Genomic DNA, 24,045 nt, shown 5'->3' with positions numbered 1-24,045 from the left:
ACTGACTTGCCCAAAGGCAATTTAGAATACCAATGGCCAATGGGAAACTATTGAAATTCTCAAACTTAATTTCCTTAAAGCCAGATTTAATTACAATAGCTCAAAAATCTCCAGACGTGAGTGGAATGCTTATTTCATTTGGTATTTTGGGGCTTCCCAAGATTATCAGGAGTCTCCCTAAAATTGCCTCTCTAGAATAAAATTTTTAAATGAACTGAGGCGAACAGTGAAAGATAAAATGGCTCCCAAAGCTTCAGGCTCTTCCTTGGCTTTTTTTTTGTTTCAGGCTCTGCCTCCAGTGCCATCTCGTCTCTCTCCCTCTGCTCTTCGTGGCTGGACTCTACAACTGGCCACCATCTTCCCACTTCCTTTCTGTTAGGGGAAACACACTGACTGAAACTGCCCACCCTGGCCAGGCACCATAGTAACTGTTTGCATGAGTTGTTTTACAACAGGAGGTCCTGGTAAGGAACACGGAACTAATAAGCCACCACCAGCTGGAAGAGTTTGGGAAAGGTGACAGCATGTGTCAAACCACCTCCTAGAATCCTTCTCGCTGGCATCCATCTTGGCTGAGCAATGTACACACCACCGGGAAGGACTCTGAGTCAGAATGACTGGCCAAAGACAACCCAGAAATTAATCCCATCCTCTGGGAACCTGTTAGAAATGCAAATTTTCAGGCCACACCCCAAGCCAACTGAATCAGAAACTCTTAGAGTGGGAAATCCGTGTTTTCACAAGCCCTCCAAAGGATTCTAATGCATATTCAAGTTATAGAACCACTCTTAAATATATCTTGTAAGAGGAATGTCTTGCATACAATAAATTCTTTTATAAAATTGAACAAAAATTAGTACATAAATGCTTTATAAAACGTTTACCTTCAATGTCATTTTATAAATGTCCACTTATAATTTTGAATTTACTATTTAAATTACTTTTACACTTACTATTAGAACACTTAAAAGTAATGAAAAGATGTTTTAAAAAATTTATTGTCTCACCATCCTAAAGTTTATTTCCATTTACTTTAAATTTTTATTCATATGTTTACATAGTTGAAAGTCATATTTTATACTCAGTTTTATGGAGGTAGTGTAATATAGTAATCGAGATTTGGAGTCATATAAACCTAAGTTTGAATCCTTATTTCACTTGCTACCTTCTGGTAGGCCTTCATCAACCCTCTAACCTCTCTGACCTTTATCTGCAAAAAAAAGGAGATAATAAAACCTAAGTTTACCAGGATAAAAAAGGTAATATAAATATAAAATACTTTGTACAGTGCTTGACACATAGTAAGAGCTGAATTATTATTAGTTTAGTCTGTTTTATGCTTGTGCAGTATTTCTTTGAGTTATATCACAGTTTGCCAGTTATGTACTTCTGTTGGACACTTTGGTTATTTAGAGAAGTATTACTCAGAATTTAAGGAGCTTGCTCCAGAATATAAGTCAATGCTGTGCTTCCTTTATGGAGAACATCTTGCTATGAAATCATCAATTCGACTGAACAGTGTATTTGGAAACTTAGTTGATCAGTAGCAGACACTCTTATGTAGCACTGATTTAGAAGTTTCTGTTATAGTAAGTGCTGTTATAAATATTTTTATGCCTATTATTTTTTCTTGGGCTTCTCAGGTGGCACAGGGGTAAAGAATCTGCCTGTAAATGCAGTAGGTTCAGGAAACAGGGGTTCAATCCCTGGGTTGGGAAGATCCCCTGGAGGAGGAATGGGAACCCACTTCAGTATTCTTGCCTGGCAAATCCCATAGACAGAGGAGCCTGATAGGCTACAGTCCATGAGGTTGCAAAGAGTCTGACACAACAACTGAGCATCATGCTTATTTTTCTTGTTTTGTTGAGATTAATTCCCAGAATTGCGATTAATAATCAAAAGGCAGAAACATTTTTACATTTCTTAATATGTATGTCTCTTGGTTATTTGAAGGGATTTTCTTTCTTTGATGTTAATTTTGATTGTATGTCTAGATGCAGACTAGAGAACCTAGTGAAAAACTACTATTTTTCTCTCTTTTTGGTCACCAAATATATTTATTTTGCTTGAAAGTGGAAGCAGCCACCTGCTGAAATATTATTTATTGCAGATGTGTAATGTTTCCAGAAAATGAACCTTTTTAATCAACTCCTTTTAAATGGCTTATTTTTAGAATTATAGAAATAACATTTAAAATGTAGGAAAAACATATCTAATCTTCTCCCTTTGCTTTTTAGCAGCTTTATTGAAATGCAATTCACATACCATACAATTCAGCCTTTTAAACTGTACAATCCAACTGTTTTTACTATATCCACAGAGCTGTGTGACAATCATCACAATCAGTTTTAGAACATTTTCATTATCCCCAGAAGAAATCCTGTACCCATTTATAGTCACTCCTCTTTTCTCTTCAACCTCCAGACCTAAGCAGCAATTAATCTCTTTTCTGTGTACATGTATTTGCCTGTTCTTGACATTTCATATAAATGGAGTTATATAAAACATGGCCTTAGTGATTTTGAAGTATATAATACAATATTATTGACGATGATTAGTATACTGTACACTAGATGTCCAGAACTTATTAATTTTCTAGTTGTAAATTTATACCCTTTCACAGCATCGCTCCAATTCCTTTCCCCTCCTGTCTTAGTACTAACCATTCTGGTTCAGCAAGGTTTACATCTTTAGATTCCACATATGATTAACATCATACAATATTTGTCTTTCTTTGACTCACTTAACTCACTAAGCATGGTGCCCTCAAGATTCATCCCTGTTGCAAATGACAGGACTTCCATTTTTCTCATGGCACAGTAATATTCCACTATATATATGCACCATGCCTTCTTTATCTATTCATCCATTGATGGGCACTTAGTTCATTTACATATCTAGACTGTTGTGAATAATGCTGCACTAAACATGGGAGTACAGATATCCTTTCAATATCCTGCTTTCATTTCCTTTAGATAGATACCCAGAAATGTAGTTGCTAGATATATGTGTTAGTTATAGTTTTAATTTTTTAAGGAAACTCCATGCTGTTTTTCTTAGTGATTGAACCAATTTACATTCCCGCCAGCAGTGCATAAGTCTTCCCTTTAATCCATATGCTCATCAATACTTATGTCTTATCTTGATGTTAGCTATTCTAATTGGTATAACGTTGATATCTCATTGTGGCTTTTATTTGCATGTTCTGTTGATTTGTGATGTTGAGCATTTTTAATGTACCTGCTGTCCATTTGTATATCTTCTTTGGAAAAATTCTATTCAGTTCCTCTGCCTATTTTTAAATCAGATTTTTTTTTTTGTTGAGTTGTATTCCTTATACATTTTGGATGATAAACCCTTACCCAGTATATGGTTTGTAAATGTTTTCTCCCATTCTATAGGTTACCTTTTCATTTTGTTGATTGTTACTTTTCCTGTCCAGAAGCTTTTTAGTTTGATGTAGTCCAGCTTACAGATTTTGCTTTCATTGCTTGTGCTTTTGATATCCTAAGTATCATTGCAAAGACCAGTGTCAAGAACTTTCTTCCTATATTTTCTTCTAGGTGTGTATTGGCTTCAGGTCTTACGTTTAAGTCTTTTATCCATTTCATATTAATTTTTGAGTGATGTATATTGGGGTCCAGTTTCCAGTTTCTGTATGTGGTTATCCATGGGGTTTTCTGAACACCATTTTTTGAAGAGGTTATCCTTTCCCTCATTGAGTATTCTTGATTCTCTTGTCAAGTCTTAGTTTACCACATGCATGGGGGTTTATTTCTGGTCTTTCAGTTTTGTTCCTTTGGTCCACATATCTATTTTTGCCAGGAATACTGTTTTAATTACTATAGCTTTATTAGTATAGCTTGAAATCAGGAAGTGTAATGCCTCTGTCCTTGTTCTTTCTCAGGATTTCTTTGGCTATTTGGGATCTTTTTTAGTTTTGTACACATTTTAGGATTTTTTTTCTATTTCTGTCAAAAATGCCATTAGAATTTTGATGGAGATTGCATTGAATCTGTAGGTGACTTTGGCTAATATGAACATTTTACCTATTAATTTTTCTGATCCATGGACATAGGATATATTTCCATTTGTTTGTATCTTCTTTAATTTCTTTCATCAAAGTCTTGGAGCACACGGATCTTTACTTCCTTGTTTTTTTTTTTTTTTTTTCAATATTTGTTTAAACTGGATATTTCTCTTTTTTTCAGTTTTATTTATTTACTTTACAATATTGTATTGGTTTTGCCATACATTGACATGGATCCGCCATGGGTGTACATGTGTTCCCCAACCTGAACCCCCTCCCACCTCCTACCCCATCTCATCCCTCTGGGTCATCCTAGTGCACCAGCCCCGAGCACCCTGTATCATGCATCGAACCTGGACCGGTGATTCATTTCACATATGATAATTTACATGTTTCAATGCCATTCTCCCATAACATCCTGCCTTCACCCTCTCCCAGAGTCCAAAAGACTGATCTATACATCTGTGTCTCTTTTGCTGTCTTGCATACAGGGTTTTTGTTACCATATTTCTAAATTCCGTATATATGTATTAGTATACTGTATTGGTGTTTTTCTTTCTGGCTTACTTCACTCTGTATAATAGGCTCCAGTTTCATGCACCTCATTAGAACTGATTCAAATGTACTCTTTTTAATGGCTGAGTAATACTCCATTGTGTATATGTACCACAGCTTTCTGATCCATTTGTCTGCTGATGGACATCTAGGTTGTTTCCATGTCCTGGCTACTATAAACAGTGCTGCGATAAACATTGGGGTACACGTGTCTCTTTCAATTCTGGTTTCCTCAGTGTGTAGGCCCAGCAGTGGGATTGCTGGGTCATATGGCAGTTCTATTTCCAGTCTTTTCTTTTTTTTTTAAGGAATCTCCACACTGTTCTCCATAGTGGCTGTACTAGTTTGTATTCCCAACAACAGTGTAAGAGGGTTCCCTTCTCTCCACACCCTCTCCAGCATTTATGGCTTGCAGACTTTTGGATAGCAGCCATTCTGACTGGCGTGAAATGGTATCTCATTGTGGTTTTGATTTGCATTTCTCTGATAATGAGTGATGTTGATCATCTTTTCATATGTTTGGTAACTATCTGTATGTCTTCTTTGGAGAAATGTCAGTTTAGTTCTTTAGCCCACTTTTTGATTGGGTCGTTTATTTTTCTGGAATTGAGCTGCAGGAGTTGCTTGTATATTTTTGAGATTAATTCTTTGTCAGTTGCTTTGTTTGCTATTATTTTCTCCCATTCTGAAGTCTGTGTTTTCAGCTTGCTTATAGTTTCCTTTGTTGTGCAAAAGCTTTTAATTTGAATTAGGTCCCACTTGTTTATTTTTGCTTTTATTTCCAATAATCTGGGAGGTGGGTCACAGAGGATCCTGCTTTGATTTATATCAGAGAGTGTTTTGCCTATGTTTTCCTCTAGGAGTTTTATAGTTTCTGGTCTTACGTTTAGATCTTTAATACACTCTGACTTTATTTTTGTGTATGATGTTAGAAAGTGTTCTAGTTTCAGTCTTTTACAAGTTGTTGACCTGTTTCCCCAGCACCACTTGTTAAAGAGATTGTCTTTTCTCCATTGTATATTCTTGCCTCCTTTGTCAAAGATAAGGTGACCATAGGCGCATGGATTTATCTCTGGGCTTTCTATTTTGTTCCAGTGATCTATATTTCTGTCTTTGTGCCAGTACCATACTGTCTTGATGACGGTGGCTTTGTAGTAGAGCCTAAAGTAAGGCAGGTTGATTCCTCCAGTTCCATTCTTCTTTCTGAAGATTTCTTTGGCTATTTGAGTTTTTTTGTATTACCATACAAATTGTGAAATTATTTGTTCTCAGTTAAGTTCAGTTCAGTCAGTCAGTCATGTCCGATTCTTTCCGACCCATGAATCGCAGCATGGCAGGCCATCCTGTCCATCACCATCTCCCGGAGTTCTCTCAGACTCACGTCCATTGAGTCCATGATGCCATCCAGCCATCTCATCCTCTGTCGTCCCCTTCTCCTCCTGCCCCCAGTCCCTCCCAGCATCAGAGTCGTTTCCAATGAGTCAACTCTTCGCATGAGGTGGCCAAAGTACTGGAGTTTCAGCTTTAGCATCACTCCTTCCAAAGAAATCCCAGGGTTGATCTCCTTCAGAATGGACTGGTTGGATCTCCTTGCAGTCCAAAGGACTCTCAAGAGTCTTCTCCAACACCACAGTTCAAAAGCATCAATTCTTTGGCGCTCAGCTTTCTTCACAGTCCAACTCTCACATCCATACATGACCAAAGGAAAAACCATAGCCTACTAGACGGACCTTAGTCGGCAAAATAATGTCTCTGATTTTGAATATGCTATCTAGGTTGGCCATAACTTTTCTTCCAAGGAGTAAGCGTCTTTTAATTTCATGGCTGCAGTCACCATCTGCAGTGATACTGGAGCCCCCCAAAATAAAGTCTGACACTGTTTCTACTGTTTCCCCATCTATTTGCCATGAAATGATGGGACTGGATACCATGATCTTCGTTTTCTGAATGTTGAGCTTTAGGCCAACTTTTTCGCTCTCCTCTTTCACTTTCATCAAGAGGCTTTTTAGCTCCTCTTCACTTTCTGCCATAAGGGTGGTGTCATCTGCATATCTGAGGTGATTGATATTTCTCCTGGCAATCTTGATTCCAGCTTGTGTTTCTTCCAGTCCAGCATTGCTCATGATGTACTCTGCATATAAGTTAAATAAGCAGGGTGACGTACTCCTTTTCCTATTTGGAACCAGTCTGTTGTTCCATGTCCAGTTCTAACTGTTGCTTCCTGACCTACATACAGATTTCTCAAGAGGCAGGTCAGGTGGTCTGGTATTCCCATCTCTTTCAGAATTTTCCACAGTTTATTATGGTCCACACAGTCAAAGGCTTTGGCATAGTCAATAAAGCAGAAATCGATGTTTTTCTGGAACTCTCTTGCTTTTTCCATGATCCAGCGGATGTTGGCAATTTGAGCTCTGGTTCCTCCGCCTTTTCTAAAACCAGCTTGAATGTCAGGGAGTTCACGGTTCACGTATTGCTGAAGCCTGGCTTGGAGAATTTTGAGCATTACTTTACTAGCATGTGAGATGAGTGCAATTGTGCGGTAGTTTGAACATTCTTTGGCATTGCCCTTCTTTGGGATTGGAATGAAAACTGACCTTTACCAGTCCTGTGGCCACTGCTGAGTTTTCCAAATTTGCTGGCATATTGAGTGCAGCACTTTCACAGCATCATCTTTCAGGATTTGAAACAGCTCAACTGGAATTCCATCACCTCTACTAGCTTAGTTCGTAGTGATGCTTTCTAAGGCCCACTTGACTTCATGTTCCAAGATGTCAGGTTCTGATGAGTGATCACATCATCATGATTATCTGGGTCGTGAAGATCTATTTTGTACAGTTCTTCTTTGTATTCTTGCCACCTCTTCTTAATATCTTCTGCTTCTCTTAGGTCCATACCATTTCTGTCCTTTATCGAGCCCATCTTTGCATGAAATGTTCCCTTGGTATCTCTAATTTTCTTGAAGAGATCTCTAGTCTTTCCCATTCTGTTGTTTTCCTCTATTTCTTTGCATTGATCGCTGAAGAAGGCTTTCTTATCTCTTCTTGCTATTCTCTGGAACTCTGCATTCAGATGCTTATATCTTTCCTTTTCTCCTTTGCTTTTCGCCTCTCTTCTTTCACAGCTATTTGTAAGGCCTCCCCAGACAGCCATTTTGCTTTTTTGCATTTCTTTTCCATGGGGATGGTCTTGATCCCTGTCTTCTGTACAATGTCACGAACCTCATTCCATAGTTCATCAGGCACTCTATCTATCAGATCTAGACCCTTAAATCTATTTCTCACTTTCACTGTATAATCATAAGGGATTTGATTTAGGTCATTCCTGAATGGTCTGGCAGTTTTCCCTACTTTCTTCAGTTTAAGTCTGAATTTGGTAATAAGGAGTTCATGATCTGTGCCACAGTCAGCTCCTGGTCTTGTTTTTGTTGACTGTATAGAGCTTCTCCATCTTTGGCTGCACAGAATATAATCAATCTGATTTCAGTGTTGACCATCTGGTGATGTCCATGTGTAGAGTCTTCTCTTGTGTTGTTGGAAGAGGGTGTTTGCTATCACCAGTGCATTTTCTTGGCAAAACTCTATTAGTCTTTGCCCTGCTTCATTCTGCATTCCAAGGCCAAATTTGCCTGTTACTCCAGGTGTTTTTTGACTTCCTTTGGGTGTTAGTTCTAAAAGGTCTTGTAGGTCTTCATAAAACCGTTCAACTTCAGCTTCTTCAGTGTTACTCGTTGGGGCGTAGACTTGGTTAACTGTGATATTGAATGGTTTGCCTTGGAGACAAACAGATCATTCTGTCGTTTTTGAGATTGCTTCCAAGTACTGCATTTCGGACTCTTTTGTTGACCATAAAAATACCATTGGTAGCTTGATAGGGATTGCATTGAATTTGTAAATTGCTTTGGGTAGTATACTCTTTTTCACTATATTGATTCTTCCTATCCATGAACACGGTATATTTCTCCATCTATTAGTGTTCTTTTTGATTTCTTTCATCAGTGTTTTATAGTTTTCTATGTATAGGTCTTTAGTTTCTTTAGGTAGATATATTCCTAAGTATTTTATTCTTTTCATTGCAATGGTGAATGGAATTGTTTCCTTAATTTTTCTATTTTCTCATTGTTAGTGTATAGGAATGCAAGGGATTTCTGTGTGTTGATTTTATATCCTTCAACTTTACTATATTCATTGATTAGCTATAGAAATTTTCTGGTGGAGTCTTTAGGGTTTTCTGGGTAGAGATCATGTCATCTGCAAACAGTGAGAGTTTTATTTCTTCTTTTCCAATTTGGATTCCTTTTATTTCTTTTTCTGCTCTGATTGCTGTGGGTGGAACTTCCAAAACTATGTTGAATAGTAGTGGTGAGAGTGGGCACCCTTGTCTTGTCCCTGACTTTAGGGGAAATGCTTTCAATTTTTCACCATTGAGGATAATGTTGGCTGTGAGTTTGCCATATATAGCTTTGATTATGTATAGGTATGTTCCTTCTATTCCTGCTTTCTGGAGGGGTTTTTTTTTTTATCAGAAATGGATGTTGAATTTTGTCAAAGGATTTTTCTGCATCTGTTGAGATAATCATACAGTTTTTATCTTTCAATTTGTTAATGTGGTATATTACTTTGATTGATTTGCAGATATTGAAGAATCCTTGCATCCCTGGGATAGAGCCCTGTGGTCATGATGTATGATCTTTTTAATATGTTGTTGGATTCTGTTTGCTAGAATTTTGTTAAGGATTTTTGCATCTTTGTTCATCAGTGATATTGGCCTGTAGTTTTCTTTTTTTTGTGGCATTGTTTATCAGGTTTTTGGAGAATTTTGAGCATTAATTTACTAGCGTGTGAGATGAGTGCAATTGTGCAGTAGTTTGAGCATTCTTTGGCATTGCCTTTCTTTGGGATTGGAATGAATACTAACCTTTTGCAGTCCTGTGGCCACTGCTGAGTTTTCCAAATTTGGTGGCATATTGAGTGCAGCACATTTACAGCATCATCTTCCAGGATTTGAAATAGCTCAACTGGAATTCCATCACTTCCACTAGCTTTGTTCGTCGTGATGCTTTGTAAGGCTCACTTGACTTCGCATTCCAAGATGTCTGGCTCTAGCTGAGTGATCATACCATCGTGATTATCTGGGTCGTGAAGATCTTTTTTGTACAGTTCTTCTATGTATTCTTGCCACCTCTTCTTAATATCTTCTGCTTCTGTTAGGTCCACACCACTTCTGTCCTTTATTGAGCCCATCTTTGCATGAAGTGTTCCCTTGGTATCTCTAATTTTCTTGAAGAGATCTCTAATCTTTCCCATTCTACTGGTTTTCTCTACTTCTTTGCATTGACCGCTGAGGAAGGCTTTCTTAACTCTCTTTGCTATTCTTTGGAACTCTGCATTCAGATGCTTATATCTTTCCTTTTCTTTTCTTTTCTTTTCTTATATCTTTCCTTTTCTTTTCTTATATCTTTCCTTTATCCTTTGCTTTTCACTTCTCTTCAGAGGTATTTGTAAGGCCTCCCCAGACAGCCATTTTGCTTTTTTGCATTTCTTTTCCATGGGGATGGTCTTGATCCCTGTCTCCTGTACAGTGTCACCAACTTCCGTCCATAGTTAATCAAGCACTCTATCTATCAGATCTAGATCCTTAAATCTATTTCTCACTGTCACTGATTGCCAACATCCGCTGGATCATGGAAAAGCAAGACAGTTTCAGAAAAACATCCATTTCTCTTTTATTGACTATGCCAAAGCCTTTGAGTGTGTGGATTACAATAAAGTGTGGAAAATTCTGAAAGAGATGGGAATACCAGACCACCTAACCTCCCTCTTGAGAAACCTATATGCAGGACAGGAAGCAACAGTTAGAACTGGACATGGAACAACAGACTGGTTCCAAAAAGGAAAAGGAGAACATCAAGGCTGTATACTGTCACCCTGCTTATTTAACTTATATGCAGGGTACATCCTGAGAAATGCTGGGCTGGAAGAAGCAGAAGCTGGATTTAAGATTGCCGGGTGAAATATCAATAACCTCAGATATGCAGATGACATATGCATATGTCACCTATGGCAGAAAGTGAAGAGGAACTAAAAAGCCTCTTCATGAAAGTGAAAGAGGAGAGTGAAGAAGTTGGCTTAAAGCTCAACATTCAGAAAACGAAGATCATGGCATCTGGTCCCATCACTTCATGGGAAATAGATGGGGAAACAGTGGAAACAGTGTCAGACTTTCTTTTTTGGGGCTCCAAAATCACTGCAGATGGTGATTGCAGCCATGAAATTAAAAGACGCTTACTCCTTGGAAGGAGAGTTAAGACCAACATAGATAGCATATTAAAAAGCAGAGATATTACTATGCCAACAAACGTCCATCTAGTCAAGGCTGTGGTTTTTTTTAGTGGTCATGTATGGATGTGAGAGTTGGACTGTGAAGAAAGGTGAACGCCAAAGAATTGATGCTTTTGAACTGTAGTGTTGGAGAAGACTCTGAGGGTACCTTGGAATGCAAGGAGATCTAACCAGTCCATCCTAAAGGAGTTCAGTCCTGGGTGTTCTTTGGAAGGAGTGATGCTAAAGCTGAAACTCCAGTACTTTGGCCACCTCATGTGAAGAGTTTACTCATTGGAAAAAACTGTGATGCTGGGAGGGTTTAGGGGCAGGAGGAGAAGGGGACGACAGAGGATGAGATGGCTGGATGGCGTCACCAACTCGATGGACAAGAGTTTGGGTCAACTCTGGGAGTTGGTGATGGTCAGAGAGGCCTGGCGTGCTGCAATTCATGGGGTCACAAAGAGGCGCACATGACTGAGTGACTGAATGAACTGAATTATCAGGGTTTGGTATTAGGGTGATGGTGGCCTCATAGGATGAGTTTGGAAGTTTACCTTCCTTTGCAATTTTCTGGAAGAGTTTGAGTAGGATAGGTGTTAGCGCTTCTCTAAATTTTTGGTAGAATTCAGCTGTGAAGCTGTCTGGTCCTGGGCTTTTGTTTGTTGGAAGATTTCTGATTACATTTTCAATTTCCATGCTTGTGGCGGGTCTGTTAAGATTTTCTATTTCTTCCTGGTTCAGTTTTGGAAAGTTGTACTTTTCTAAGAATTTGTCCATTTCTTCCCAGTTGTCCATTTTATTGGCACATAGTTGCTGACAATAGTCTCTTATGATCCTTTGTAGTTCTGTGTTGTCTGTTTTGATGTCTTCATTTTCATTTCTAATTTTGTTGATTTGATTCTTCTCCCTTTGTTTCTTGATGAGTCTGGCTAATGGTTTGTCTATTTTATTTATCTTCTCCGAGAACTAGCTTTTGGCTCTGTTGGTTTTTGCTATGGTCTCTTTTGTTTCTTTTGCATTAATTTCTGCCCTAATTTTTAAGATTTCTTTCCTTCTACTAACCCTGGGCTTCTTCATTTCTTCCTTTTCTAGTTGCTTTGGTGTAGAGTTAGGTTATTTATTTGACTTTTTTCTTGTTTCTTGTAGTAAGTCTGTATTGCTTTGAACCTTCTCCTTAGCACTGCTTTTACAGTGTCCCATAGGTTTTGGGTTGTTGTATTTTCATTTTCATTTGTTTCTAAGCATATTTTGATTTCTTTTTTGATTTCTTCTGTTATTTGTTGGTTATTCATCAACATGTTGTTCAGCCTCCATATGTTTGAATTTTTAATAGTTTTTTTCCTGTAATTGAGATCTAATCTTACTGCATTGTGGTCAGAAAAGATGCTTGGAATGATTTCACTTTTTTTGAATTTACCAAGGCTAGGTTGATGGCCCAGGATGTGGTCTATCCTGGAGAAGGTTCCATGTGCACTTGGGACAAAGGTGAAATTCATTGTTTTGGGGTGAAATGTCCTATAGATATCAATTAGGTCTAGCTTGTCTGTTGTGTCATTGAAAGTTTATGTTTCCGTGTTAATTTTTTGTTTAGTTGATCTATCCATAGGTGTGAGTGGGGTGTTAAAGTCTCCCACTATTATTGTGTTATGTTTATTTCCCTTTCATACTTGTTAGCATTTGTCTTACATATTGTGGTGCTCCTATGTTGGGTGCATATATATTTATAATTGTTATATCTTCTTGGGTTGGTCCTTTGATCATTATGTAGTGTCCTTCTTTGTCTCTTTTCACAGCCTTTGTTTTAAAGTCTATTTAATGTGGTATGAGTATTGCTACTCCTGCTTTCTTTTGGTGTCTATTTGCATGGAATACCTTTTTCCAGCTTTTCACTTTCAGTCTGTATGTGTCCCTTGTTTTGAGGTGGGTCTCTTGTAGACAACATATATAGGGGTCTTGTTTTTATATCCATTCAGCCAGTTTTGTCTTTTGGTTGGGGCATTCAACTCATTTACATTTAAGGTAATTATTGATAAGTATGATCCTGTTGCCATTTACTTTATTGTTTTGGGTTTGAGTTTATATACCCTTTCTGTGTTTCCTGTCTAGAGAAGATCCTTTAGCATTTGTTGGAGAGCTGGTTTGGTGGTGCTGAATTCTCTGAACTTTTGCTTGTCTGTAAAGCTTTTGATTTCTCCTTCATATTTGAATGAGATCCTTGCTGGGTACAGTAATCTGGGTTGTAGGTTTTTCTCTTTCATCACTTTAAGTATGTCCTGCCATTCCCTTCTGGCCTGAAGAGTTTCTGTTGAAAGATCAGCTGTTATCTTTATGGGAATCCCCTTGTGTGTTATTTGTTGTTTCTTCCTTGCTGCTTTTAATATTTGTTCTTTGTGTTTGATTTTTGTTAATGTGATTAATATGTGTCTTGTGGTGTTTCACCTTGGGTTTATCCTGTTTGGGACTCTCTGGGTTTCTTGGACTTGGGTAATTATTTCCTTCCCCATTTTTTGAAGTTTTCAATTATTATCTCCTTAAGTATTTTCTCATGGTCTTTAATTTTGTCTTCTGGGACTCCTATGATTCGAATGTTGCGGTGTTTAACATTATTCCAGAGGTCTCTGAGGTTGTCCTCATTTCTTTCAATTCTTTTTTCCTCTCTGTTTCATTTATTTCTACCATTCTGTCTTCTACCTCACTTACCCTATCTTCTGCCTCCATTTTTCTACTGTTGGTTCTCTCCAGAGTGTTTTTTATCTCATTTATTGCATTATTCATTATATGTTGACTCTTTTTTATTTGTTCTAGGTCCCTGTTAAACCTTTCTTGCATCTTCTCAATCCTTGTCTCCAGGCTGTTTATCTGTAACTCCAATTTGTTTTCAAAATTTCGATCATTTTCACTATCACTATTCTGAATTCTTTATCAGGTAGATTCCCTATCTCTTCCTCTTTTGTTTGGTCTGGTGGGCATTTATCCTGCTCCTTTACCTGCTGAGTATTTCTCTGCCTTTTCATCTTGTTTATATTGCTGTGTTTGGGGTGGCCTTTCTGTATTCTGGCAGTTTGTGGTTCCTCTTTATTGTGGAGGTTCCTCACTGTGTGTGAGGTTGGACAGGAGGCTTGTCAAGGTTTCCTGGTTAGGGAAACTTGTGTCAATCTTCTGGTCGGTGGAGATGGATTTCTTCTCTCTGGAGTGCAATGAAGTGTCCAGTAATGAGTTTTGAGATGTCAATGGGTTTGGTGTAACAGGGCAGCCTGTATATTGAAGCTCAGGGCTATGTTCCTGTGTTGCTGGCGAATTTGCATGGTATGTCTTGCTCTGGAACTTGTTGGCCCTTGGGTGGTGCTTGGTTCAGTGTAGGTATGGAGACATTTGATAAGCTCCTATCGATTAATGTTCCCTGGATTCAGGAGTTGTCTGGTGTTCTCAGGTTTTGGACTTAAGCCTCCTGCCTCTGGTTTTCAGTCTTATTCTTAGAGTAGCCTCAAGACTTCTCCATCTATACAGCACTGATGATAAAACATCTAGGTTAATGATGAAAAGTTTCTCCACAGTGAGGGACACCCGGAGAAGTACTCAGAGTTACATGGAGAAGAGAAGAGGGAGGAGGGAGATAGAAGTTTCCAGGAGGAGAAGAGGGGGAATCAAAAGGGGAGAGAGCAAGCTAGCCAGTAATCACTTCCCTTTGCTCTCCACAGTCTGGACCCCTCAGAGATGTTCACGGAGTTAACACAGAGAAGAGAAGAGGGAGGAAGGAGACAGAGGTGTCCAGGAGGATAAATGGGGGAATCAAAAGGAGAGAGACAGATCCTGCCAATAATCCCTTCCCTAAGTGTTCTCCACAGCTTGGAACACACAAAGAAGTTCACAGAGTTGGGTAGAGAAGAAAAGGGGGAGAGGGGAGATAGAGCGATCTGGTGAAGAAGAAGGAAAGTCAAAAGGGGGAGAGAACAATCAGACCAGTGATCTCGCTGCCAAGTAAAAATGGGTACTGAAGATTGGGTTCTTAAAGGTACAAAGTTCATAACAAATATCAAAAATCAAAGATTAAGAATCTAGAGTAGAGGTTCAGTTCAGTCGCTCAGTCGTGTCTGACTCTTTGCGACCCCATGAATCGCAGCACGCCAGGCCTCCCTGTCCATCACCAACTCCCGGAGTTCACTCAGATTCATGTCCATCGAGTCGGTGATGCCATCCAGCCATCTCATCCTCTGTCGTCCCCTACTCCTCCTGCTCCCAATCCCTCCCAGCATCAGAGTCTTTTCCAATGATTCAACTCTTCACATGAGGTGGCCAAAGTACTGGAGTTTCAGCTTTAGCATCATTCCTTCCAAAGAAATCCCAGGGCTGATCTCCTTCAGAATGGACTGGTTGGATCTCCTTGCAGTCCAAGGGACTCTCAAGAGTCTTCTCCAACACCACAGTTCAAACGCATCAATTCTTCGGAGCTCAGCCTTCTTCACAGTCCAACTCTCACATCCACGCATGACTACTGGAAAAACCATAGCCTTGACTAGATGGACCTTAGTTGGCAAAGTAATGTCTCTGCTTTTGAATATGCTATCTAGGTTGGTCATAACTTTTCTTCCAAGGAATAAGTGTCTTTTAATTTCATGGCTGCAATAACCATTTGCAGTGATTTTGGAGCCCCAAAAAAGAAAGTCTGACACTGTTTCCACTGTTTCTCCATCTATTTCCCATGAAGTGATGGGATCAGATGCCATGATCTTCGTTTTCTGAATGTTGAGCTTTAAGCCAACTTTTTCGCTCTCCTCATTCACTTTCATCAAGAGGCTTTTTAGCTCCTCTTCACTTTCTGCCATAAGGGTGGTGTCATCTGCATATCTGCATATTGATATTTCTCCTGGCAATCTTGATTACACCTTGTGCTTCTTCCAGCCCAGCGTTTCTCATGATGTACTCTGCATATAAGTTCAATAAACAAGGTGACAGTATACAGCCTTGACCCACTCCTTTTCCTATTTGGAACCAGTCTGTTCCATGTCCAGTTCTAACTGTTGCTTCCTGACCTGCATACAGATTTTTCAAGAGGCAGGTCAGATGGTCTGGTATTCCCATCTCTCAGAATTTTCCACAGTTTATTGTGATCTACACAGTCAAAGGCTTTGGCATAGTCAATAAAGCTGAAGATGTTTTTCTGGAACTCTCTTGCTTTTTTCCATGATCCAGTGGATGCTGGCAGTTTGATAAATCCAATATTAAAAAAAAAACACAAAGTCACAAAAATCATGAAATATATATATATATATATATATATATATATATATATATATACATATGAAGTTTGCTTTTAAAATAGGGTCTTTTTTTTCAAGGTAATAGTAGATTATAAAAATGAAAATTAAAGGAGTAATAGGGGACTGAAAAATAATTTTTTTTAATTTAGAAAATGATAATAATTAAAATACATCTAGGACTTTCTCTAGAGCTCTTGTGGACAATGTGGGGTCAGTTCATTTTCAGATAGTTCCTTGGTCCGGCTATACTTCTCAAGGTCTATAGACCCCTTGCTATGTAGTCTGTGCTAACTACAGGGTTTTAATATATTGCACCTGTCACTTCCAAAGCATTTTCCTATGTTTATTTTAGCTTCTTCTGTTTGCTGGTCTCTTCAGTGTGTAATTTCCACCCTGACACAAGGTGGGACGGTGGTGGTCACTTTTTTTAGGCTCACTTGTTCAGTAATGCTATGGGGAGGGAGGAACACTGCAAACAAATATCACTGGTGTGTGCTCACAGTGATTCAGCCACACTGGATTTGCCCCTGCTCACAGCATGTGTGCTTTCCCAGTCTACATTGTTCAGGCTCTAGGCTGTTCTGTGGGGGAACTCTGATGTAGGCCCTGGGTTGCACGAACTCCCCAGGTCTAAACTACTCAGGTTCAGTTTCTCAGGTACTCCACAAAGGCACAGACTTGGTTGGGCGTGCGTTTTGAGCCTGTCTCCGGTCCTAGCAGCTCAGGTGACAAGGTGCTTGGTGAGCGCAGTCACCCCCAGGTGGGCACTGCGACTTATTGCCTCCCTCATCCCAGCCGCTTGGTTTTCTGGGTATACAATGGGCATGCCTTCTCAGGTGTGCTGTGTGTCTCTTCTGGGGAGTTGATCTCTGGCTGCGACCATCCCGGCGGATGTCGACAGTCCAGAATCCCACGAAGTCTTGTTAGCAAGAAAATCTGCTTGCAGTTTGGTATAGGATGCCTCTCAGAGGCCGTGATTGCCCCCTTCTGGCTCTGGCTGCTCTCGCCTACCTGTCTCTAGCGGGAAATGGGCCGGTCCACAGCCAGCTATCTCTGTTTAGTCCTTTGTTCTGTGAGTGGGCCTGGTGGTGTCTTAGGTTAGGGCTTTTCACTGGATAGCTGTCCCACAGTCTGGATTGCTATCTCCAGCTAGTTCCCTCAGAATGCCATCAGGGCATTCAGGCCCAGTCCTTACCCTATGCAATGCAGCCCTCGCCTCCCTGTCTAGCCCCTCCTGCTAGTGGGGGATGCGAGCATCTGGGCTGCTGCTCTGTTGGGAGTTGCTGTTAGGTGCGTAATATGTGGGTTTTAATTATTTATTTATTTTTCCTCCCGGTTATTTTGCCCTCTGAGATTCCAAGGCTCACCACAGACCCACCAGAGAGAGTGTTTCCCGGTGTTTTGAAACTTTTCTCTTTTTTAAGACTCCCTTCCTGGGATGGATCTCCGTCCCTACCTCTTTTATCTCTCTTTTTATCTTTTATACTTCGTCCTACCTACTTTCGAAGACAATGGGCTGCCTTTCTGGGTGCCTGATGTCTTCTGCCAGCATTCAGAAGTTGTTTTGTGGAATTTGCTCGGCGTTCAAATGTTCTTTCAATGAATTTGTGGGGGAGAAAGTGATCTCCCTGTCCTATTCCTCTGCCATCTTAGGACCGCCTCCTACTTCCTTGGTTAAAATTATTCCTAAATATTTTATTATTTTATATTATTGTGATTGGGATAGTTTTGTTACTTTTTTGATATTTTGTTGTTATGTAGAAACAACTGGTTTCTGTATGTTGATTTTACATCCTGCAACTTGACTGAATTCATGGATTAGTTTAACAGGTTTTCTGGTTGAATCTTTGAGATGTTCAATGTATAATATCATATTATCTTAAATAATGGCAATTTTACTTCTTCCTTTTCATTTTGGATGCTTTTTATTTCTTTGTCTTGTCTGATTCCTCTAACTAGGATTTCTAGTACTTTATGAATAACAGTGATGAAAGTGGGCACTCTTGTCTTGTTTCTGATATTAGAGGAAATGCTTTCAGTATTTCACCATTGAGTATGATGTTAAAACACTGGGTCTGACATATATAGCCTTTATTATTTTGAAGTAAGTTCTTCCAGTATTCAAGTTGTTGAGAGTTTTTGTCATGAAATTATGCTGTATTTTATCAGTTGTATTTTTTGCATTTTTTGAGATGATCATAAATAGTTTTCATTCTATTAACATGGTATATCACATGTATTGACTTGTGTATTGTTGAACTGCTTGTGTAGTTGAACTATCCTTCCTTCCTAGGGATAAATCCCACCTAGTTGTGGTGATTTTTTTGATGTGTTGTCAAATTCAATTTGGTATTATTTTTTTTTAGAATTTTTGTACCTATATTCATCAAGAGTATCGGTTTATTTTCCTTTTTTCATAGTGTCCCTATCTGTCTTTGATATCAGGGTAGCACTGGCCTTGTAAAATGAGTTTGTGAGTGTTCCCTTCTAAGTTTTTTCGAAGAGTTTGAGATGAATTGCCATTCATTTTTCTTTAAATATTTGGTAGAATTCACTAGTGAAGCTGTTTGGTACTGGGATTTTGATTACTGGTTCAGTCTCCTTAGGAGACCTTGGTTCAATTCCTGGGTTGGAAGATCCCCTGGAGAAGGGATAGGCTACCCACTCCAGTATTCTTGGGATTCCCTTGTAGCTCAGCTGGTAAAGAATCTACCTGCAATGCAGGAGACCTGGGTTCGATCCCTGGGTTGGGAAGATCTCCTGGAGAAGGGAAAGGCTACCCACTCCAGTACTCTAGCTTGGAGAATTGCATGGACTGTATAGTCCATGGGGTCGCAAAGAGGCAGACATGACTGAGTGACTTTCACTTTCACTTTCAGTCTCCTTATTCATTATTAAAATGTTCATAGTTTATTTCTTTCTGATTCAGTCTTGATAGGCTGTATGTTTCTAGAAATGATTTCATTTCTTCTAGGTTATCCAGTTTGTTGGCATATAACTATTCATAAGTAAAGTGAAGTCACTCAGTCGTGTCCAAATCTTTGTGACCCCATGCACTGTAGCCTACCAGGCTCTGAGGAGCCTCTCAGTCCATGAAATTTTCCAGGCAAGAGTACTGGAGTGGGTTTCCATTTCCTTCTCCAGGGGATCTTCCCAACCTAGGGATCGAACCCGGGTCTCTCACACTGTAGGCAGACGCTTTACCGTCTGAGCCACCAGGGAAGCCATAACTATTCATAGTAGTCTCTAATGATTCTTTGTATTTCTGAGCTATCAGTTGTGATATCTTCTCTTTTATTTCAGGTTTTATTTATTTGGTTCCTCTTAGTCTAGCCAAAGCTTAGTCAATTTTGTTTATCTTTTCAGAAAACCAGTTCATAGTTTTCTTGGTATTTTCTGTTGCATTTTTTGGCCTCTATTTCAGTTAATTTCCACCAGAAGTTTTGTTATTTCCTCTCTTATGCTAATTTTGGGCTTACTTTGTTCTTTTTCTAATTCTTTGAATTGTAAAGTTTAGTTGCTTATTTGAAAGCTTTCTAATTTCTTGATATATTCATTTTTCACTATAAATTTCCCTTTCAGACTGTTTTTGCACCATCCTATAGGTTTTAGTGTGTTGTCTTTCCATTTTTACTTGTTTGAAGTTTTTTTAAATTTTTATTTCCATTCTGATTTATTTTTGGATCCTTTGGTTGTTTAGGAGTGTGTTATTTAGGTTCCACATATTTGAAGATTTTCTAACTTTCCTTTTAGTATTGATTTCTAGTTTCATGCCATTGTGGACAGAAAAGATAGTATGGTTCAATCTTCTTAAATTAGTTAAGACTTGTTTTGTATTATGTCATGTAGTCTATCCTGGAGAATGTTCTGTGTGCACTTGAGAAGAATGTGTATTCTGCTGCTGTTGGATGGAATGTTTCTTACATGTTTGTTAGGTTCACTTGGTCTAATGTATGTTTCAAATCCACTGTTTGTTTTTTGATTTTCTGTCTGGATGACCTATTCATTGCTGAAGGTAGGGTATTGAAGTAGATATTAAGAAGAGATGGCAAGAATACACAGAAGAACTCTACAAAAAAGATCTTCACGACCCAGATAATCACGATGGTGTGATCACTCACCTAGAGCCAGACATCCTGGAATGTGAAGTCAGGTGGGCCTTAGAAAGCATCACGACAAACAAAGCCAGTGCAGGTGATGGAATTCCAGTTGAGCTATTTCAAATCCTGAAAGATGATGCTGTGAAAGTGCTGCACTCAATATGCCAGCAAATTTGGAAAACTCAGCAGTGGCCACAGGACTGGAAAAGGTCAATTTTCATTCCAATCCCAAAGAAAGGCAATGCCAAAGAATGCTCAAACTACTGCACAATTGCACTCATCTCACACGCTAGTAAAGTAATGCTCAACATTCTCCAAGCCAGGCTTCAGCAATACATGAACCATGAACTTCCAGATGTTCAAGCTGGTTTTAGGAAAGGCAGAGGAACCAGAGATCAAATTGCCAGCATCTGCTGGATCATGGAAAAAGCAAGAGAGTTCCAGAAAAACATCTATTTCTGCTTTATTGACTATGCCAAAGCCTTTGACTGTGTGGATCACAATAAACTGGAAAATTCTTCAAGAGAATACCAGACCACCTAACCTGCCTCTTGAGAAATCTGTATGCAGGTCAGGAAGCAACAGTTAGAACTGGACATGGAACAACAGACTGGTTCCAAATAGGAAAAGGAGTATGTCAAGGCTGTATATTGTCACCCTGCTTATTTAACTTCTATGCAGAGTACATCATGAGAAACGCTGGGCTGGAAGAAGCACAAGCTGGAATCAAGATTGCCAGGAGAAATATCAATAACCTCAGATATGCAAATGACACCACTCTTATGGCAGAAAGTGAAGAGGAGCTAAAGAGCCTCTTGATGAAAGTGAAAGAGGAGAGTGAAAAAATTGGCTTAAAGCTCAACATTCAGAAAACGAAGATCATGGCATCCAACACTTCATGGGAAATAGATGGGGAAACAGTGGAAACAGTGTCAGACTTTATTTTTTTGAGCTCCAAAATCACTGCAGATGGTGACTGAAACCATGAAATTAAAAGACGCTTACTCCTTGGAAGGAAAGTTATGACCAAGCTAGATAGCATATTAGAAAGCAGAGATATTACTTTGCCAACAAAGGCCAGTCTAGTCAAGGCTATGGTTTTTCCAGTAGTTATGTATGGATGTGAGGGTTGGACTGTGAAGAAAGTTGAGTCCCGCAGAATTGATGCTTTTGAACTGTGGTGTTGGAGAAGACTCTTGAGAGTCCCTTGGACTGCAGGGAGACCAAACCAGTCCATCCTAAAGGAGATAAGTCCTGGGTGTTCATTGGAAGGACTGATGCTGAGGCTGAAACTCCAATACTTTGGCCACCTCATGTGTAGAGTTGATTCATTGGAAAAGACCCTGATGCTGGGAGGGATTGGGGGCAGGAGGAGAAGGGGACGACAGGGGATGAGATGGCTGGATGGCATCACCCACTCGATGGATGTGAGTTTGAGTGAACTCCGGGAGTTGGTGATGGACAGGTAGGCCTGGCGTGCTGTGATTCATGGGGTTGCAAAGATACTGACATGACTGAGCGACTGAGCTTAACTGAATATTATTGTATTGTCTGTTTCTCCATTCAAATCTTTCAATGTTAGCCGAAGATAATTAGGTTCTCTGGTGTATGATTGTTATATCTTCTTAATGAATTGATTACTTTATTATTTTTTTATTTTTAATAGAAATTTATTTATTTTAATTGGAGGTTAATTACTTTATAATATTTTATTGGTTTTGCCATACATCAACATGAATCCACCACAGGTATACACGTGTTCCCCATCCTGAACCCCCCTCCCACTTCCCTCCCGATACCATCCCTCTGGGAGAATGGCATTGAAACATGTATAATATCATATATGAAATGAATCGCCAGTCCAGGTTTGATGCATGATACTGGATGCTTGGGGCTGGTATACTTTATTATTTTATAATGACCTTATTTATCTCTTGGTAACATTTTTGGGGGCTTCCCTTGTTTCTCAGCTGGTAAAGACTCCGCCTGCACTGTGGGAGACCTGGGTTCGATTCCTGGGTTGGGAAGATACCCTGGAGAAAGAAAAGGCTATATCCTCCAGTATTCTGGCCTAGAGAATTCCATGTACAGTCTTATTTTGTGTAATATTAAGTATAGTTATCCCCACTTTCTTTTGGTTTCCACTTGCATGGAATATGTATTCCCATTCCTTCACTTTGAGTCTGTGTGTGTACTTCAGTCTGAAGTGAGTCTCTTGGAGGCAGTATATAGTTGGGTCTTCTTTTTTTTCCCTGATCTGTCCAACCACTCTGTGACTTTTGATTGGTGAATTCAATCTATTTATAGTTTGATTAATTATTGATATGAAAAGACTTACTGATTGCATCTAATTCATTGCTTTTTGGCTGTTTTATAGTTTCATTGCTCCTTTTTTCCTCTATTTATGCTTACTTTTTAAAAATTGGTAATTTTCTGTAGTAGTGTCCTCTATTTCCCCTTTTTTGTCTTCTGTGAGTCTGATATAAATTTTTGTTTTATGGCTTCCACTGGGCTTAAATAAAGAATATTATAGATAAAGCAGCCCATTTAAAACTGATAGCAACTTAATTTTGCATACAAAAGCTCCACTCATTTTCTGTCCCTCTTATATTTTTGCTATCACACTTTGCCTCTTTTTATATTGTGTATTCATTAACAAATTATAGTAGCTGTAGTTATTTTTAATGCTCTTTTGCTTTAACTTTGACACCATCATATTACAGAATTAGTCTTCTAAATCAGCGTATTTACCTTTACCAGTGTATTATATAGTTTTATATGTTTTCATGTCACTAATTAACATCTTTTCCTTTCAGCATTTCTGCATTGTGAGTCTGGTGGTGATGAAATCCTTCAGATTTTGTTTGTCTGGGAATATCTGTATTCCTCCTTAATATCTGAAGGATAACCTTTCTGTACTATTCTTGGCTGGAAATGTTTCTCATTCAACATTTTGAATGTGTCATTCTGCTCTCTCCTGGCTTGTAGGGTGTCAGCTGAGAAAACTGCTGATAACCTAATGGGGATTCTTTTTTAGGTCACAGTCTTTTTCTCTGGGTGCTTTTAGGATTTCTCTTTATCTTTGTTGTTTTGACAATATCATTATGATTTATCTTAATAAAGTCTTTTTGCATTAAGACAATAGGGTGATTAGCATCATGAATTTTGATGTCCAAGTCTCTCCTCAAGTTTGGGAAGTTCTCAGCTACTTTTTTGCCTTTGATCCCTCTCTTTTCCCTCTGGAACCCCAGTTATTCTAATATTTGTATGTCTAATGGAATCCTATAGATCCATAGGCTTTCTTTACTCTTTTCCATTATTTTTTCTTTGTTATCCTTTAACTTCAGATTTCCTGTCCTGTAGCTCATTTATTCTGTCTTCCACTCGATCTATTCTGAGATAGATACTCTCTATTCCGTTTTTTATTTCATTCATTGAATTCTTCAGCTCCAGAATTTCTGTTTGGTTCTTTTGCATGATTTCTATCTCTTCATTAAGATTCAGATTTTGTTCATGTACTGTTTTCCTTATTTTCTGTAATTGTCTTTCTGTGTTTTCTTGCTGCTGTTTGGTTTCTTCAAAACTGCTCTTTTGAATTCTTTTATCAGCTAAATCACAAAATTTTATGTCTTTGATTTTGGCTATTAGTGAATGATTATCTTTTGGTGATGTCATGTGTTTTCTTAATTCTTAATGTTGCTTGGAGTTTTGTGTCACTGCTTTCATATAACAAGTATGAGACTTCTCCTCACATCTTTATTAGTTCCCTTCAGGTGGGAAAT

At 38.8% G+C, this 24,045-nt stretch overlaps 1 protein-coding gene across 2 annotated transcripts in view; it reads left to right on the top strand.

Moving 5' to 3' along the window:
• Positions 1-24,045, top strand: part of VAMP7 (vesicle associated membrane protein 7) — an 87,684-nt gene that overhangs the window by 40,711 nt on the left and 22,928 nt on the right. Inside the window, exon 6 of one of the 2 annotated variants that reach the window (XM_052663204.1) lies at positions 287-482. The exons of the other annotated variant lie outside the window; for it this stretch is intronic. Within the exon in view, the coding sequence (XP_052519164.1) occupies positions 287-393 (107 nt within the window). The 3' untranslated portion in view covers positions 394-482. Of the gene's footprint in view, positions 1-286; positions 483-24,045 lie in introns of those variants that run through there. 2 annotated transcript variants of the gene reach the window in all.

The sequence above is a fragment of the Budorcas taxicolor genome, chromosome X, assembly GCF_023091745.1.
Source record: "Budorcas taxicolor isolate Tak-1 chromosome X, Takin1.1, whole genome shotgun sequence".
Classification (NCBI taxonomy): Eukaryota; Metazoa; Chordata; class Mammalia; order Artiodactyla; family Bovidae; genus Budorcas; species Budorcas taxicolor.
This window is presented reverse-complemented; position numbering and strand designations above follow the sequence as displayed.